The 17,675-nt window shown below is 47.8% G+C and overlaps 1 protein-coding gene and 1 long non-coding RNA gene across 2 annotated transcripts; both read left to right on the top strand.

Annotated features, from left to right (window-relative positions):
* Window positions 1-10,933: 10,933 nt before the first annotated feature.
* Window positions 10,934-11,358, top strand: LOC136373355 (uncharacterized). Its single transcript, XR_010745638.1, has 2 exons — window positions 10,934-11,015; window positions 11,048-11,358. It is a non-coding gene; the product is annotated as an uncharacterized lncRNA (long non-coding RNA).
* A 431-nt stretch (window positions 11,359-11,789) lies between these two features.
* On the top strand, window positions 11,790-13,072 carry LOC136373332 (uncharacterized). Its single transcript, XM_066338234.1, is given in 3 exon segments — window positions 11,790-12,455; window positions 12,457-12,503; window positions 12,505-13,072. Coding segments are annotated over 3 exon segments (1,191 nt in total). The 5' UTR covers window positions 11,790-11,879.
* The last annotated feature ends 4,603 nt before the right edge of the window (window positions 13,073-17,675 follow it).

The raw sequence follows: 17,675 nt of genomic DNA, 5'->3' as shown, positions 1-17,675 counted from the left end.
CTCTGGAGTGTCCCAGGAGCTGCTGTGCTCACCTGAGGCTTCTCTGCAGCACTGTCCCCTGTCCTTGGGTGACACCTGAGGTCCCTGGGGCAGGGACCTGCTTTTGCAGTGTCCACAGGTGAGTTCAGACTGTTTCTGGGGCAGGGATTTGCTTTTCCAGTGCCTGCCAAGTGCTGGGACAGCAGGTGGGCGAACTCAGCACATCCCCGGTGCTGTGCCAGCCCCCTGCTCCAGCACTCGGTGACATTGCAGGGACACTTCAGGGCCCAACGTGCCTTCACTGGGTGTTTCTGCTGTATTTTTGTGGCCTCTGCTCCTCGTTTAACCCCTTCCCAGTCTGTGCTTCCCACTCGTGTCACCAGGAGATGTCCTGGCTTTGTGCTGCCACTCCCACATTAAACTCGGAGCTGAGGACGGGTGGGGACACTGGAGACAGGAGGGGACACCACGTACCACCGGGTGCTCAGGGACACCATGTGCTGCCAGCACTCGGTGCTAGACGCTGCCTCGGGCATCCTGAGTGTCCTCAGCCATGTTTATCCAGTGTTGTGTCCCCGCGGAGCAGCAGCTGGCGGGGATTGACCCCTTCAGGGCAGTGGCACTTGGTGACAGTGGCTGCTGATCCTGAAGTTTCTATGAGGATTGAAACATCTGCTGGAAAATGCACTAAAAATAAGAGGGGGAGAATCCTGGGGCTGGTTTTACCCCACAGAAAAAGTTCCCAAATAACTGGACTTGATCTCAGAGAATTTTTCCAACCCTAAGGATTCTGTAAAGCCCAGGGTAAGAGGGGAAGAAGAACTTCCCAGGCTAAGGAGAGGCTATGAAGGTGTGGAAAATGAAGCAGGGAAATGGTGTTGGGTTATCACCATTAATGATGTCTGTGCGTTTTCCTGACTTAAAGAAAAATGAGATTCCAGATTGTGGTCTCATGGATTTGCCAAGGATTGAGTCTGAGGGCAGTGTCCCCTTCTTCCAGCCACAGGAACAGTTTGGCCAGGAGCAGGACATGGGGTGAGCCTGTGCTGGCCCAGGGGACAACGAGGTGGCACCAAACCATATTTGTATGCCCAGAACCAGCACGAGGCCAAGAGAAAACCGGGATCTGTCCTGAGTTCTGCATTGCTCCTCATCCAGAGCTTCCCGTGCTTTAGGGGAAATGGTTTTTCTATCCCAGGCATGTCTTGGCATTTCCAGTATTTTCTTGAGCCAAAAGGAGGGCAAAAGGTCTGTAGAATATTAAATTTTGAACAAATAAAGCAGCGATGCCAAAAATGTTGCATTTTCATGTCAGGCTGGAAGGCAGCAGGAGTGTAAATTTTGGTCTGACAAAAAAAGCAGCAGTGATTAAAATGCTATGACCATTGATAAATTTTCTAGAGAACTAGTTGAGAAATCCAGCAAAACTCATTCTTTCCAGTGGAAAGCCTTCACATTTTCCTGGATCTACATTTTCAAAGAAGAATAGATTTTTATCAAAAATTTCCACCGAACTGTTTCACTGAATCAGGTGGAAATTACCTTCCCTCAACTCATTTCAATTACAGCAGTTTTGCTTTTCCCTTTTTTCTTCTTTTTTTGCCTTTTCCCTCTCCTTTTTTCTTTTTCTCATGATCCAGAGTTTCATCTACTGCAGGAGCTGAAGGATATCCTGGGAAGTGCCTGGCAGATCTCTCTCCTCAGGCCACCCCAACTGGGCAGAGCAAGGAGAGGAGAGCTTTCTCCTCCTGTGTTCAGACAGAGCCTAAATTAACCTAAATCTCCCCAATCCTGATAAGATAAGGAAGATAATGACTCCTTTTACCCAGCTGAAGGTAAACCCCTTCCAGAGGGATGGTGGAGGTACCATTTCTTTTATTTTCCCTGATATTGCTGCAGTGTCCATTCCTGAATCCTTTTGATCTCATCGAGGCCCATTCTCGTGCTGTGTCCTGGCTGTCTGGGATGTGCTCCTGGTCAATGTGGCGCTTTATCTGTGGCTTTGGGATGGGACAAGAGGCTGGTGGCACCTCCAGGACACCGCCCTGTGTCCCTCCCATTCGTACGGCTGCTTCCCATTATCCCTCCCTGGCACAGCTGCTCCGTGACTGGCACAGCTTCCCTGACAGCTCTTCCCAGCCCGGGGAGGGGGAGGCCGGACATGTTGTTCATGCCACTTTTTCTCCTCTCCAGGGGCTCTGGCCGGGCTGGGAGCTCCATCCCGAGGTGCCTCAGGGTGTGGCAGATGTGGAACGTGTCGCCCCGGGTCCCCCCTGCCTTGCAGAGCCCTGCGCTGCCTCTGCAGTGTCACCTCCCTGAGCTGGGGGGGACAGATGCTGCCACATGTTCTGCAGCTGGATCCTCCTTCCCAGCTGTGCCTGGGCTGCCTGCACGGGGACCCTGCCGTGTGCACAGGCAGCTCTGTCACAGGAAAGTGTCACCTCGTGTTGTGTCCTCACAGCAGATGCAGATCCGCTGTCCCTGCTCCCAGATTTGGGATGCTGTGGGGACAGGTGACACTGGGAGATGGCTCGGCAGGATCAGGTCCCTGCCACTCCTAGCCTGTTCTCAGTACCTGTCCCATGCTCTCTGGAAAGAGGAAGGGGATGGTTTCCCTGAAGGAAAGCTGAACTCTGTGTCAGGAAGGCCTTCTGCCACCTAGGGTGACCATCCCACTGTCCCCAGCCTCTAGAGGGGACGGAATGCTCCCAGTGTCCACCAGCAGCAGGAATCTCATCCCGGGCCCTTGGGCTGTGGCAGGAGCTTGAACGTCAGGGCCTGAGGAGACACTTTGGTGGCAGGGGAACCACTGGAAGGTCCCTGGATCTGCCCCTCCTGAGCCTGGGAGTCACAGACTGTGGTGGTGTGGTTTTGGTTTTATCAGTTTTATGTATGTATTTGTTCCTTGCTTTTATACTGTTTTTTATAAGTTGAAATGGTTTGTTCCATGGTACCCCATGTTAACCTCTTCATGGTTTCCTCTGTTATAGTTGTGTGTCAGTTGAAGTCAGAGAGCCCTTAAAATATATTGGGAAGCCTGGAAGCAGAGTGTTCTGGGTTGACACTGTCCCCTATCCCATATCTTGGACTACATTGTTGTGTCTGACAGCTGCCCCCTCCCTCTTTGGCGGGGCCTGCTGCTTTTGCTGCTGGCTCGCTCTCTAGCTCGGCTGCGCACTTGCTGCTTCTGCTTCTCTCTCTCTGCCTGCCTGCTGCCTGCCCCTGCTGCTGGCTTTTGCCACTTCTGTTTGTTTTTCTTTTCTTTCCTTCCTTTTCTTTTCCCTTCCCCCCCCCCCCCCCCCCCCCCCCCGCTGAAGATTTTGGACCGGCTCCGGACCTGACCTGACCTGAGAAGTCAGAGAATTTCCGGGGCCCACGGAAAGAAGCGCTGCACCCTCCCCTCACAGAAAGTACTGTTTTCCTTCCTTTGGTGTTGGGGAGTGTTCTTTTTCATTTGTCAATAAACCGTTTTTTTCCACTAATCCTCCAAGGCATTTTCCTTCCCGAACCCAGGGCTGGGGGGGGAAGGGGTGGTGGAGGTTCGTTTTTAGGGGACTCCTTTTAGAGGTTCTCCCCTAATTTATTCCAAGCCAGGACATTTCTTGGTGCGTTGGCCGGGAAAGGGCCAGAGAAAGTGGAAAAACCCTTAATAGTAATATTAGTGGTTCTAATTGTTTTGTGGGTGTATTGAGATGGGTTTTTCTGGATTCATAATGTCATTCAGGGTGAAAGCCTGCCAATATTTCTGGTCCCCAGGGGTTTTTGAGGTCTTAATACCTTTGTGGTACCTAGGGTTATTTCCTTACCTAGAAATAGCTCTGGTATTGCTCCTAATACATAGTTCTTGGGGCCGTGGGGCTCTAACCAGAATATTCATTGGGCTGAGCTTGCTTGTGATGCTTTATAGGAGGGCTGTTAAGATGCTTGAATCTATTTGTTGTGGTTTGAAAACAAACCAAGTGAGAGGCTCTAAGTCAGAAAATACAATTTAATGAGAAGAAAAGGAAAAAATAAAATAAAATCAACAATACAAAAAGAAAAACCACTGACAGAGTCAGAATACCAGCTGATCAGGGTGATGGAAGCAGTCCAGACGAGGTGGTCTTCCTGAAGAAGTGATCTCATAGAAAGGTCTGGTAGCTCCGGTTGTCTGGGAATCCCGTGGGTGAGGCTCCTTCTACTGTTCCAAGTCCAAGCTTATATCCAGGTGAGAATGCTTGGCTCCTCCCCTTGGGCGGAGCATCTCACAATGGGATGATGAGTCATCCAGGAGGTCCTTGATGGCCCATTAAAGAGAGATAACTCCCGGAGGGAGTTATCTATGAGTTATGCACAAGGCATTGATGGGCCATTAACTGAAGATGGTGATAGAATACATCCTAAACTACAACCCAGGACAGTGTTCCAGGAGTGTATAGTTCGTTGTTATGGTGGTGCATTCAGTTTGCTAGGGGAGAAGCAGGGGGAGAGTTTTTTCAGCCTCTGTCTTCCCTCTTCTCCTTTGAATTGTTTACATCTCTATTAGAAAATGTTCAGTTTCCCCTGAGTGTTAAAGAGACCATCTTTCTGGCATTTAATCTAGTAAGTTTTCTCTATACTGTCTGCAGTTTATATAAAATGAAAGCTGAGATTTCTAAAGGGGCTAATGAGACTCCTGATTTAGGGGTAAAGCCCACAAAGAGAAATCTTGAGTGGAGTGGGAAATGGGAAGATATAGGCCAAATTTTAAAGGAATTTTCTGATCCTATAGTCTGGGACTTCCCATCTGAACAAATTCAGAACCCAGCTGAGGTGGCAAAGTATTTGAAGGAGAAGTGCCGTGGTAATACTAAGGAGAAAAGGATTATTGCAGTGAGCTGGGCCCTGGCATATGTTTATCGTACTCTGCTAGATACTGAAGGGCAGCAGATAGAAGAAAGGGAACAGGGAGATAAGCTAGTTACCACCCCAGTCACTCAGGCTGCAGCAAATATCCCGAGCTCCAGGCCAACAGCTAAACCAGACAGGGAGTCTAAGACACTGGCAGTTGCCCAGGCAAAGAGAGCACGAAAGACTGATTGACCTGTGGAGGATGATACAGGTGAAGGACCCTCAAGGCCTCCCGAGGACACCCAATCAGAAGCTGGACAAACATATAAAATCAGAAGCCGAACCACCTGACACCCGATCAGAAGCCGGACCAACTGGCCTAAGATCAAATGCCCAACCAGCTTGCACAAGATCAGAGACACTATTGATTCCTTTTCGCTGAAGGGCCTTCGAGGCTTAAGAAAGGATTACACTCAACAATCAGATGAGTCTATAATTAGTTGGTTAGTCTGTCTTTGGGATGCTGCAGGCGAGGCTACAATTCTGGACGGGACTGAAGCAAGGCATTTGGGCTCCCTGTCACATGATCCAGTTATTGACCAAGGAATGATGAGGGTGGCTACCCCTTGCAGTCTCTGGGAACGAGTCCTGGGAAGTGTGGCACAAAGATACCTGTGTGCAGACGATCTCTACATGCAGCAGACCCAGTGGAAGACCATAGAACAAGGGATTCAACGCTTGAGAGAAATGGCAGTGGCAGAGATCATCTTCTCAGATGGCTTAAACATTAAGAACCCAGACTTGGTACCATGTACACCCGTGATGTGGCAAAAACTTGTACGACTTGGACCATCTGAATATGCTTTTGCTCTAGCAATAATGAAGCGGGAGGAGACATACAAAACCGTGCTCGATATGGCAAAAAAGCTTCGAGCATATGCTGATCCTGTACATGGCCCAACTCATGCCAGGATTGCAGCTGTGGAAACACGACTGCAGAAATTGGAAGATAAATTAGAGGAAAATCATAAAAAGCTCAGGGAAGAGATTAAGGAGGACTTCCTCCAAATTTCACCTGTGCAAATTAGAGGCCCTGGTATTCAAGGCAGGCGCACCTTTGATGGGGAGAGAAGGCACACCCCGTTAGCTGAGTTGTGGTTCTTCCTGCATGAAGCTGGGGAAGACATGAGGAGATGGGATGGAAAACCCACTGCTGCTCTGGCACAACGGGTAACTAAATTGAAAGAAGGTAGGATTCAAAGAGGAAGTCCTACTAAACAGAGAGCAGCTCCAGTTGTCTGCAACCAGGACGTTAAGTATAGTGACGATGATGACATGTCCGATCCCCTAGAAGGAACCTCTAGGACATATGCCCAGGGAAAGAAGGATAATCATGCTTAGAGGGGCCCTGCCTCTAGCCAGGTAGAAGTTAGGGAAAATCGTGTTTTTTGGACTGTGTGGATTCGATGGCCTGGCACATCAGAGCCACAAAAACATGAAGCTTTGGTTGATACTGGGTCACAGTGTACTCTAATGCCATCGGGACATGTGGGGGCAGAACCGATTTCTATTGCTGGGGTGACAGAGGGATCACAAGAATTGACTTTGTTGGAAGCTGAGGTGAGCCTGACTGGGAAAGAGTGGCAGAAACATCCAATTGTGACTGGCCCAGAGGCCCCATGTATTCTGGGCATAGACTTCCTCAGGAATGGCTACTACAAAGACCCTAAGAGACTCAGATGGGCATTTGAGATAGCTGCTGTGGACGTAGAGGGTATTAAGCAATTGAATACCTTGCCTGGACTTTCAGAGAACCCATCTGCAGTAGGACTTCTGAAGGTAAAGGAACAACGAGTACCTGTTGCCGCCTCGACAGTGCACCGCCGGCAGTATCGGACAAATCGAGATGCCGTGATCTCTATCCACAAGATGATCTGTGAGCTGGAGAGCCAAGGGGTGGTCAGAAAAACCCACTCACCCTTCAACAGCCCCATCTGGCCTGTGCACAAGTCTGACGGAGAATGGAGACTGACTGTGGACTATCGTGGCTTGAATGAAGTGACTCCACCGCTGAGCGCTGCTGTGCCGGACATGCTGGAACTCCAGTACGAGCTGGAGTCCAAGGCAGCAAGGTGGTATGCCACTATTGACATTGCTAATGCATTTTTCTCCATTCCTTTGGCTGCAGAATGCAGGCCTCAGTTTGCTTTCACGTGGAGGAGCGTGCAGTACACCTGGAACCGCCTGCCCCAGGGGTGGAAACACAGTCCCGCCATCTGCCGTGGACTGATCCAGGCTGCACTGGAGAAGGGTGAGGCTCCAGAACATCTGCAGTACATCGATGACATCATTGTGTGGGGGAACACTGCAGCTGAAGTGTTTGAAAAAGGAGAGAAGATTATCTAGATTCTCCTGGAAGCTGGCTTTGCCATCAAGAAGAGCAAAGTCAAGGGACCTGCTCGAGAAATCCAGTTCCTGGGAATTAAGTGGGAAGATGGACGGCGTCAGATTCCCACTGATGTCATCAACAAGATCACAGCGATATCTCCACCAACCAACAAGAAGGAAACACAAGCTTTCCTAGGTGCCATAGGCTTTTGAAGAATGCACATTCCAGAGTACAGCCAGATTGTGAGCCCTCTCTACCTGGTAACTTGCAAGAAAAACACTTTCCAGTGGGGCCCTGAGCAGCAACACGCCTTTACCCAGATCAAACAGGAGTTTGCTCATGCGGTAGCCCTTGGCCCAGTCAGGACGGGACCGGACGTAAAGAACGTGCTCTATTCTGCAGCCAGCAGCCACGGTCTGTCCTGGAGCCTTTGGCAGAAGGTGCCTGGGGAGACTCGAGGCTGACCACTGGGATTCTGGAGCTGAAGTTACCGAGGGTCTGAAGCCAGCTATACTCCAGCAGAAAAGGAAATTCTAGCAGCCTATGAAGGGGTTCGGGCTGCCTCAGAGGTTATAGGTATGGAAGCACAACTCCTCCTGGTACCCCGACTACCGGTGCTAGGGTGGATGTTTAGAGGAAAGGTTCCCTCCACCCACCATGCCACCAGTGCTACCTGGAGCAAGTGGATTGCCCTCATTATACAACGCGCCTGAGTTGGGAAATCGAATCGCCCTGGAATTTTGGAAGTAATTACAAACTGTCCCGAAGGTGAAAGTTGCAGTGTTGCAGATGAAGAACAAGAACCAGTGACCCGGGTTGAAGAAGCTTCGCCATACAACCAGCTGCCGGCAGAGGAAATATGTTACGCTTTATTCACCGATGGTTCCTGCCGCGTCATAGGGATGAGTTGGAGGTGGAAAGCAGCTGTATGGAGCCCCACACGACAGGTCTTAGGGGTCGCTGAACGAGAGGGTGGATCCAGTCAATTTGCTGAACTCAAAGCCATTCAACTGGCCCTAGATATTGCAAAGAGAGAGAAGTGGCCCAGGCTCTATCTGTACACTGATTCTTGGATGGTAGCCAACGTTCTGTGGGGATGGCTGAAGAAATGGAAAGAGGCGAACTGGCAGCGTAGATGAAAACCAATTTGGGCTGCTGAAGAGTGGAAAGATATCGCTGCCCGGTTAGAAAACCTAGCTGTGAAGATTCTCCATGTAGATGCCCATGTCCCCAAGAGTAGAGCTAATGAGGAGCAGCAAAATAATCAGCGGGTAGATCAAGCTGCAAAGATAGGAGAGTTGAAGATAGACCTTGACTGGGAGCACAAGGGAGAGTTATTCCTAGCACGATGGGCCCATGATGCCTCAGGTCACCAAGGTAGAGATGCCACCTATAAGTGGGCACGAGACCGAGGGGTGGATTTAACCATGGACAGTATTTCTCAAGTTATCAGTGACTGTGAGACGTGCGCTGCCATTAAGCAAGCCAAGCAGATGAAGCCTCTCTGGTATGGAGCGCGGTGGTCTAAGTACAAGTATGGGGAGGCCTGGCAGATTGATTATATCACACTGCCTCAAACCCGCCAAGGCAAGCGTCATGTGCTGACCATGGTAGAAGCCACCGCGGGATGGTTGGAAACCTATCCTGTGTCTCATGCTACAGCCCGCAACACCATCCTGGGCCTTGAAAAGCAGGTCCTTTGGAGGCACGGCACTCCCAAGAGAATTGAGTCAGACAATGGGACTCATTTCAAAAATAATCTTATTAAAACCTGGGCTAGGGAACATGGTATTGAATGGGTATATTATATCCCCTACCATGCACCAGCCGCAGGTAAAGTGGAGAGGTACAATGGGTTGTTAAAAACCACCCTGAAAGCATTGGGTGGAGGGTCCTTAAAAAACTGGGAGCAGCATTTAGCAAAAGCCACCTGGTTAGTTAACACTCGAGGTTCCACCAACCGAGTGGGTCCTGCTCAGTCCCAGCACTTTAATATAGTAGATGGAGATAAAGTCCCAGTGGCCCATGTTAGAGGTTTGCTGGGAAAGACAGTATGGATCAACCCTGCCTCGCGTACAGGCAAACCCATCCGTGGAATTGTCAATTGTCTCTGCTCATGGACCGGGTTGTACATGGTGGATAATGCAGAAAGATGGAACAATGCGATGTGTACCTCAGGGAGATCTGAATGTGGGCTAAGATTGATATGTGCTGAATGTTACTACCATTGCCTGTGCATTAGATCAGTCAGACATGAAACGGTAGGAAACGTATAAGTGTCAAAGGTCTGAGCAAGTAAGACGGACAGAAATGTGTAAATGTTAAAGGTCTGAGTAAGTGAGATGAAAGTTTTAATTGTGTGTCCACAATATGGGATAAGGGGTGGAATGTTCTGGGTTGACACTGTCCCCTATCCCATATCTTGGACTACATTGTTGTGTCTGGAAGCTGCCCCTCCCTCTTTGGCGGGGCCTGCTGCTTTTGCTGCTGGCTCGCTCTCTCTCGCTCTCTGGCTCGGCTGCGCACTTGCTGCTTCTGCTTCTCTCTCTCTGCCTGCCTGCTGCCTGCCCCTGCTGCTGGCTTTTGCCACTTCTGTTTGTTTTTCTTTTCTTTCCTTCCTTTTCTTTTCCCTTCCCCCCCCCCCCCCGCTGAAGATTTTGGACCGGCTCCGGACCTGACCTGACCTGAGAAGTCAGAGAATTTCCGGGGCCCACGGAAAGAAGCGCTGCACCCTCCCCTCACAGAAAGTACTGTTTTCCTTCCTTTGGTGTTGGGGAGTGTTCTTTTTCATTTGTCAATAAACCGTTTTTTTCCACTAATCCTCCAAGGCATTTTCCTTCCCGAACCCAGGGCTGGGGGGGGAAGGGGTGGTGGAGGTTCGTTTTTAGGGGACTCCTTTTAGAGGTTCTCCCCTAATTTATTCCAAGCCAGGACACAGAGCAACGTAGGTCAAGCCAATATGGTTAGCATAATGTTCTCCGTTTAGACTCTCTCAAATGGTGGGTTAAATGCACTCCAGCATAGTTTACAATTACAAGTCATAAAAAGAATGCAAACAAACATTATTTTTCTTATTCTTAAGGTGGCTGAAATGTTCATGCCACAAAAACTAGACCTATCAGCGCCTACAAACCCACTATCCCATGTGCACACCTTAACATAATTTCTAGCTGCGCCACAGGCCCTACAGGCCTAAGACTGAGGCCCAGTCTGGGATAGCTCAAACCCCAATGCCAATATCTGCAACAATCATAAGTTATATAACGCTTGGGTCTAGTCCATCACCTCGAGGCCTCGCCCTGATGTCTAGAAAGTTCTAGTGAGGGCGTCGAGTGATTGGACAGGATCTCTGATATCCCCTCCCCTGCTTTATTGATTTGTTATAATATTTGTCATTTATGTACAGAGTCACTCCCTTCACCCCCTGGATTGGTCCCATGCTGTACCCTACCCCCTGCTCCTCCCCTGTTTATAAGGTGTTGTACAGAGAGGATCCCTGCTCTGACAGGGTGTCAGAGTCTGTCCAAGGATGTGATATGCCTCATGACCGTCTCCAATGACTGAGGACTGAGACCCCAGACTCTGAAAGGAGCCCTGGCCTGGTTGAGGTGGAACATTTGCCAAGTCTCGGAGGACTGGTATGCATCTCCATGAGAACGGAGTGCAAGAACAATGGAACAGGTCACAGTGGACAGAGCCAAGGCTGCTTGCCCAAACTGGTCTGTCCATACCAGAGTACGGCACATACGGTGTGCAGCTTGTCCCTGAGCACCCAACCTCGACGCAGGTGGCTCCGGTTTTGGCCCTGTGACTCTCCTTTGTCCCAACCTTGATGCAGGTGGCTCCAGTTTTGTCCCACCCTTGACGCAGGTGGCTCCTGCTTTGGATCTGGGCCCCTTGCTTTGCCTCAACACAGGTGGCTCCTGCTTTGGCTTTGTGCTACTCGCTTTGGTCCCCGCCTTGACCAACCTATAAAACCCTGGAGACCCCTGCTCACCTTCGTGTACACCCCACCGGAGAAGTTTGTGTCTATGGGCATCTCGGCCTCGAGGACTCGTCCCTCCACGTTGGTAGCTATAATCCCCTTACCCTCTTTTTTATCTTTCTTACTATTCTCTATTTTCTCTCCCACTATCGCATTTTGGTGGCACTAAATAAAGGTGCATTTTTTCTTGTATAAACTGAGTTGTCCCCCGCTGTGTCTTTTGGGCTCTGAGATCCTAAAACGAACCATCAGGTTCCCCGCATATGTTTGCGGACCCTGACATAAATTGGCGTCACGGACAGGATCTTGATAGACAGAGGAGTTGTGGGTTTTATATAGATTGTAACAGGGGAAGGACCCTCGTCTCAGCCGCACCTATCACACCACTTTGGTGAGTGCTGTTAGAAAGCAAGGGGGGTGAGGGAAAATTCCCGCAAACTGTATACGCCCAGGTGAAGAGCATTCCCTGTCATCAGGATTTCCTAAAAGATCTCATTGTGCAAAAGATGGGACTTTTTTGTTGGTGGTGGTGGTGGAAGTGTGTGGACTGCTTGGTATAGTTGAGGAGACAACCAAGTTGTAAGTAACTAAGGGGTGCCTCCCAAGTAGATTAGTCTCCTCACCCGTTTCAGGGAAGGAAGGGAAACACAGTTTGAGCTGTGCAGTGTGTAACTTTAAGAATACCTCCCTGTGAGCGGTTATTGTCCCTTCACCAAAATGACTGAAAAACATAAGAATGCATTTTATGCTTTGCTTGCAAAACATGGTGCTAGACCTTCCCCAGCCAGAGAAGGATGGGCACAGAAAAATTGGTGTAATTTTGAAAACATTGTAGATAGAATATATTCTTTGCAACATGATGCTAGATTCAAACTGGGCAGAAATAAAACCATTCTTTGCTCAGTTTTGGGGGCCTGTCTTTCAGCAGCCATAGAAACCTGTCTTAAACGGGTAAGTGAAGAAAATGCAATAATAGACTCCCTGCAAAATTTGGTAGAAGCTCTGCAAAAACAATTGGAACAGGAAAGAAATCATGTTTATTTGCTGCAGTTTTCCCTTGCAGAAGAGCAAAGGAAAAACTTGAACCCCGTAGAAACACCTAAAGAAATAGAAGAAAGGGAGTCATACACTATCAAACAGATATACCCTCAGAAGGAATTGATACACATGCAAAATTGTGGGGAACACTGTTGTTCCAACTTGAGACCTCTCATTAAAACAGAATATAACTATATAAATGAAGAGGATCGTGATCCCCACATAACCACCAAAGAAATACCATACACAGCCACTTAATTTAGCTAAAATAAAAAAGGAATACTCCCACCTCCCTAGTGAATCAGACGGAGTATGTTTTTAGAGTTTCACTCACTGGAGATGACCAAATTAAATTAAGTGAACAAGAAGCAAGTGGCTACTGGGGACATGGAGTTTTCTTAACAGGAAATACACGTGCTCCATGGTCCCTGACACAGTGTGCAGCTTACTGGGCAGGGGGACTAAACCCCCTTGAAAGGGACGACCCTCTGGCAATTGTCGGCACCTCAGACCAACTCCTAGAAAACATCCACAAAGCTGCATGGTTCCAAATGATACATGAAAGAAAATTATTCTCTGGCTGTGAGTCACCAATGCAACAGCCTGTCAAACCAGAAATTATGACCCCTCTAATTCGAGGTTTGCCAGAATCACTTAAACCAACAGCAATTCTCCTTCAAAAAACAATAGCATCTATCACCCCAGTAGATAGGCTTGAAAGATGTCTTGGACATGCAAGTGATCAAACCGGTTCCACTGACTCCACTGACTCCTCGCCTTTTGCTACTCCTAGCACACAATCTAACAGCAGTCGTAAAGTTTGGACATGGAATGGAGTAGCAGAGGAGTTAATCAGTTACAGCAAAAAATAAGGACTGGTAAAACACTCAGAGGACAAATCCGAAAAACCCAGAGGAGTCAGGCACATTGCTTCCCCTAAAGAAAAAACAGAAAGGGGAAAAAACATCTCTAACCGACAGCAGTTGTGGTTGCTAGGGCTGAAAACGGGAGTTCCACAAGAAATAATGGACAAATTGCCTCATGATAACTTGGCTAAAATAAATTTTAATTGGTCCTGTCCCAAACCTATTGCATTGAATCCATCTAACCAACAACCCAGCGCACCTCCTCCTCCACCAGCCTTGGGCAACCAGCCACAACATTCCCTTACACAAGTTTTAAACAATGCAGCTTTCTGGGCCAGGGGAGGTAATGCTTTGGAAAGGGGAGACCCTTTAGCTATAGCCAGTACCCCCAACCAACTTTTGGAAGATGTCCACAAAGCCGCCTGCCTATGGGAATGGACTGTTGTTCAGGAAGAAACAATGCAATTACTGATTTTTGAAGCAACTGCTCACCGAGCCCTTGGCCCTATTCATCCTACAGATCCTTTCCAGGTGAAATAGGGATTTGCCTCCTCAGGGTTGTCAGTACACATGTGGCAGCAGGGTCCTGAGGGTCCAACATGGCTTGTTGGTTTTTATTCCCGTGGTTTCAGAGATGCTGAAAAGAGGTACACTACCTGGGAAAAAAGCTTGTTTCTTGTTAGCCTAGCTCTCATAGAAGTGCAGATGATTGCACGACAACAACCAATTGTCTTGAGAAGTCCTTTCAAAGTTATTAAGTCAGTCACTACTGGGACCCCCCCACCTGATGGGGTGGCCCAGAGGACCTCAGTAAGGAAGTGGTATGCTCAGATTGAACATTATTGTAACATCATTTCAATAACTGAAGGAGCTGGGAAAAACCTAGCAATACAAGAAGTAGAAAACTTGGATGGCATCCAAGACAAACCTGCCTCAGTCATTACCCCTCCCTTTTCCCCTGAACAGTCAGCAAATTCTTGGTTTACTGGTGCTTCTGCTTTTTGCCCAACAGCTCCAAGCAGAGTTCCCTCACTGAGGGGAACAAGTGATCCCAACAATCCAGCACATTACCCTGGACAATCTGTTTTGGTGGACCTCTCTACTGAAGGGGAAGTACCACTAGTGCTAAAAACCCCTCTGAATAAATACACATGGGTACTCCTTGATGCTCTAGGGAAAGAGTATCAAATAAATACACGCTGGGTAATTTCCATCATTCTAATTTTCTGCCTCCTGGTGGCAGATTCTGTTGTGCTTACTTTTCACAGGAGAACTCCGAGGGACATGAAGACCATATAAACCATGATAAATATTTTAAACCGGAATTCTAAACAGTATTGATTAATTAATAAATTGGTTACCACAATTAGAGATTTTACTAAATTACAACAACACCTGCAGTCCTCTCTGTCTGCTTTGGGGACACATCAGTGGTTGCTATCAAACATATTACCAAATTGGGAAAAGGTAAATTTCAATTATCACAAATTGGTAATTGATACACTTGGTATTACACAATTGGCATTGCTCAAAGCAACATTTCTTTGGCTTTCGGCTCCATCCAGGCACAGCTTTGGATGCAGACGGTTGTTGCCTCAATCATAAGGGAAGGTGAGGAAGGCATCTTTCCTACTGAAATCTGGAAAATAATTTGGGACAATGCAAATGATTTTGAAAGGGAATTCCAATCCTGGTGGAAATTAGTGAACTTTGCCTATAACCCAAATACCAACACAGTTACAGCTTTTGTGTTAACAATACACAAAGCTTCAGTGCATTTGATATTTCCCACCATTGCATTGGGTATGAATCATGACGGAGTCATTCTCTATCCTTCCGAGCAAAGGGAATGGGCCCATCAAATTGGGGAAAAATGGCAAACTGTCAATTTAGAATCTTGTGTTGTTAGGGAGCAACAAGGTTTCATTTGTGAAAGTGATGCAATCATAGCTCAAGACATCTGCTTAGACACAGAGCAAAATATTTGTCACTTTGAAGTACACCCTAACGAAACTTCTGAAACAGTGCTTGTGTATATAGGCAATGGATGTGGTTGTGTGAGGACTGCTTGTGATGAAGTGCTTGTAGAAAATGTAGTAGTGAATCTTAGGAATCATTCAAATTTTTGTGTTTGTAATTTTACCACAATCACAGGATGTGACTTTTCTTACACAGCCCCAGTTACGTCCTATCACCTTTTACAATCCAATTTTACACTGATTCATCAGATAATGCCTGTCCCCATTGGAATGAATTTAACTTTGGTTAAGCAATTGTTGCTTCACCAGGTCTTAATGGGAATTTTGAAAAGAATCAAGAAAAATGGACAGAAAACTTTAGTAACAGTTCATCATGATGTGAAGGCAATACATCGTGTTTTAGAAAGGGTAAAAAAGGATGCTGAACACAGGTGGTGGGACACCCTTTTTGGGTGGTCACCTACTGCTACAGGTATCCTGAACAAATTGTGCCATCCAATTGCTCTTTTCATTTTGGTTATCATCGGTTTTCTTTTATCAGTTGTTTTATACATCCTAAATTGGAAAATGATGAAGCAATTGACACACTTGACATCCATAATGAATGGATGTCACAGTTTAATTGATACCCCTTTTGCAAAAGACACTCCTAAAGTTGTTGACACTAGACTCACCACCAAAACAGCAAGAATTAGTCCTGCAATATCCAGTTAACTTGAAGTTGTTTGGTGATTATTTTGATTAGTGTGTTTGCTTTAGTTATGTTATAATTAAAATTAATTTTGTGATTTGTTTTGATTAAGCCAAAGAGAATAGTTTTAATTAATCAATTAATATTGGTTTTATACTGTTTTATTTTTATATTGCTTTTTTATTTTTTTGTGATTTGAGTATTTTAGAAAATTGTTTTAATCAAATATTGATTGATTTTGTTTTGTTTTTATTTTGCTTTCCTTTATATTTCCTTTTCCTCTTTCTCTCTCTCTCTCTCTCTCTCTCACTTTTTACTGTCTCTGTTTTCTGGGATATATGCTACCAACACTGACGAGTCCTGAAGACATCGTGACAACGTTGCAGAAGAAGACCTTTGTCGTCAGTCGTGAGTCACGGGGTGGTGTCAAGAGTCTGTCCAAGGATGTGATATGCCTCACGACTGTCTCCAATGACTGAGGACTGAGACCCCAGACTCTGAAAGGAGCCCTGGCCTGGTTGAGGTGGAACATTTGCCAAGTCTCGGAGGACTGGTATGCATCTCCATGAGAACGGAGTGCAAGAACAATGGAACTGGTCACAGTGGACTGAGCCAAGGCTGCTTGCCCAAACTGGTCTGTCCATACCAGAGTACGGCACGTACGGTGTGCAGCTTGTCCCTGAGCACCCAACCTCAATGCAGGTGGCTCCGGTTTTGGCCCTGTGACTCTCCTTTGTCCCAACCTTGATGCAGGTGGCTCCAGTTTTGTCCCACCCTTGATGCAAGTGGCTCCTGCTTTGGATCTGGGCCCCTTGCTTTGCCTCAACACAGGTGGCTCCTGCTTTGGCTTTGTGCTACTCGCTTTGGTCCCCACCTTGACCAACCTATAAAACCCTGGAGACCCCTGCTCACCTTCGTGTACACCCCACCGGAGAAGTTTGTGTCTATGGGCATCTCGGCCTCGAGGACTCGTCCCTCCACGTTGGTAGCTATAATCCCCTTACCCTCTTTTTTATCTTTCTTACTATTCTCTATTTTCTCTCCCACTATCGCATTTTGGTGGCACTAAATAAAGGTGCATTTTTTCTTGTATAAACTGAGTTGTCCCCCGCTGTGTCTTTTGGGCTCTGAGATCCTAAAACGAACCATCAGGTTCCCCGCATATGTTTGCGGACCCTGACACAGGGTGGACTCTCTGGGTGTTAAGGTGGTTCCGTGTGGACCTCAATAAACTCCAGCAGTTCTCACCTTTCAGAGACCTTTCTTTATTCCTCGTCACTGCTCATGCTTCTTTGGGGCAAAGACCCACAGGATTGGGGAAGTATCTCAGGATACCGAACTGTATCTTCACTGCAGCTAGTGTCAGAGCTGGCCAGGCAACGTGGGACAGAAGTCTTGAGACACACCAGACCACTGCAACAGACCATTGGGAGCTGGGACAGTGCACGGGGACTCGTGTGCTCACACGGGTCCCAAGCCACTCACAGGTGTTTGATTTGGCTCCTGTCCAAGTCCCAGGAGCGAGGGATACCAACCTCTGGCCCTCCAGGACAACTCTTTGCTGTTCCTCCACTAAAGCCTCATCCCAGGAGCTCTGACCCTGCACCAGCTCTTCCCCTTTAGGCCCTCCTGGAGCTGTCCCCTCCCTGTGTCCTCAGGGTGGCCAACACCAGTAGGGGGAGGGGAACCTTTCCCAATGTTCTCCCGGCTCCTTTGGTCTCCCCCATGCCAGTGAAGCCATAGCTGGGGAAGGGAAGCCTCTCCTGGGCTAGGAATCCCCTCCTGCCTCCCTCCTTCCCACAGAGATAGCCCAGCTTGGAAGGGGAAGGAAGGGGTATTTTAAGTACTCATTCTCCTTGGTTGTTCCAAGGATTGAGCTAAAAAGAGGAATTGACGTTCAGAGGAGGGTTGGCTTTGCTTTAAAAGGAAATGTTTGTGG

The sequence above is a fragment of the Sylvia atricapilla genome, chromosome W (assembly GCF_009819655.1).
Source record: "Sylvia atricapilla isolate bSylAtr1 chromosome W, bSylAtr1.pri, whole genome shotgun sequence".
Lineage (NCBI taxonomy): Eukaryota > Metazoa > Chordata > Aves > Passeriformes > Sylviidae > Sylvia > Sylvia atricapilla.
The sequence above is the reverse complement of the archived record's forward strand: the minus strand, read 5'-3'. Positions and strand labels throughout refer to the sequence as shown.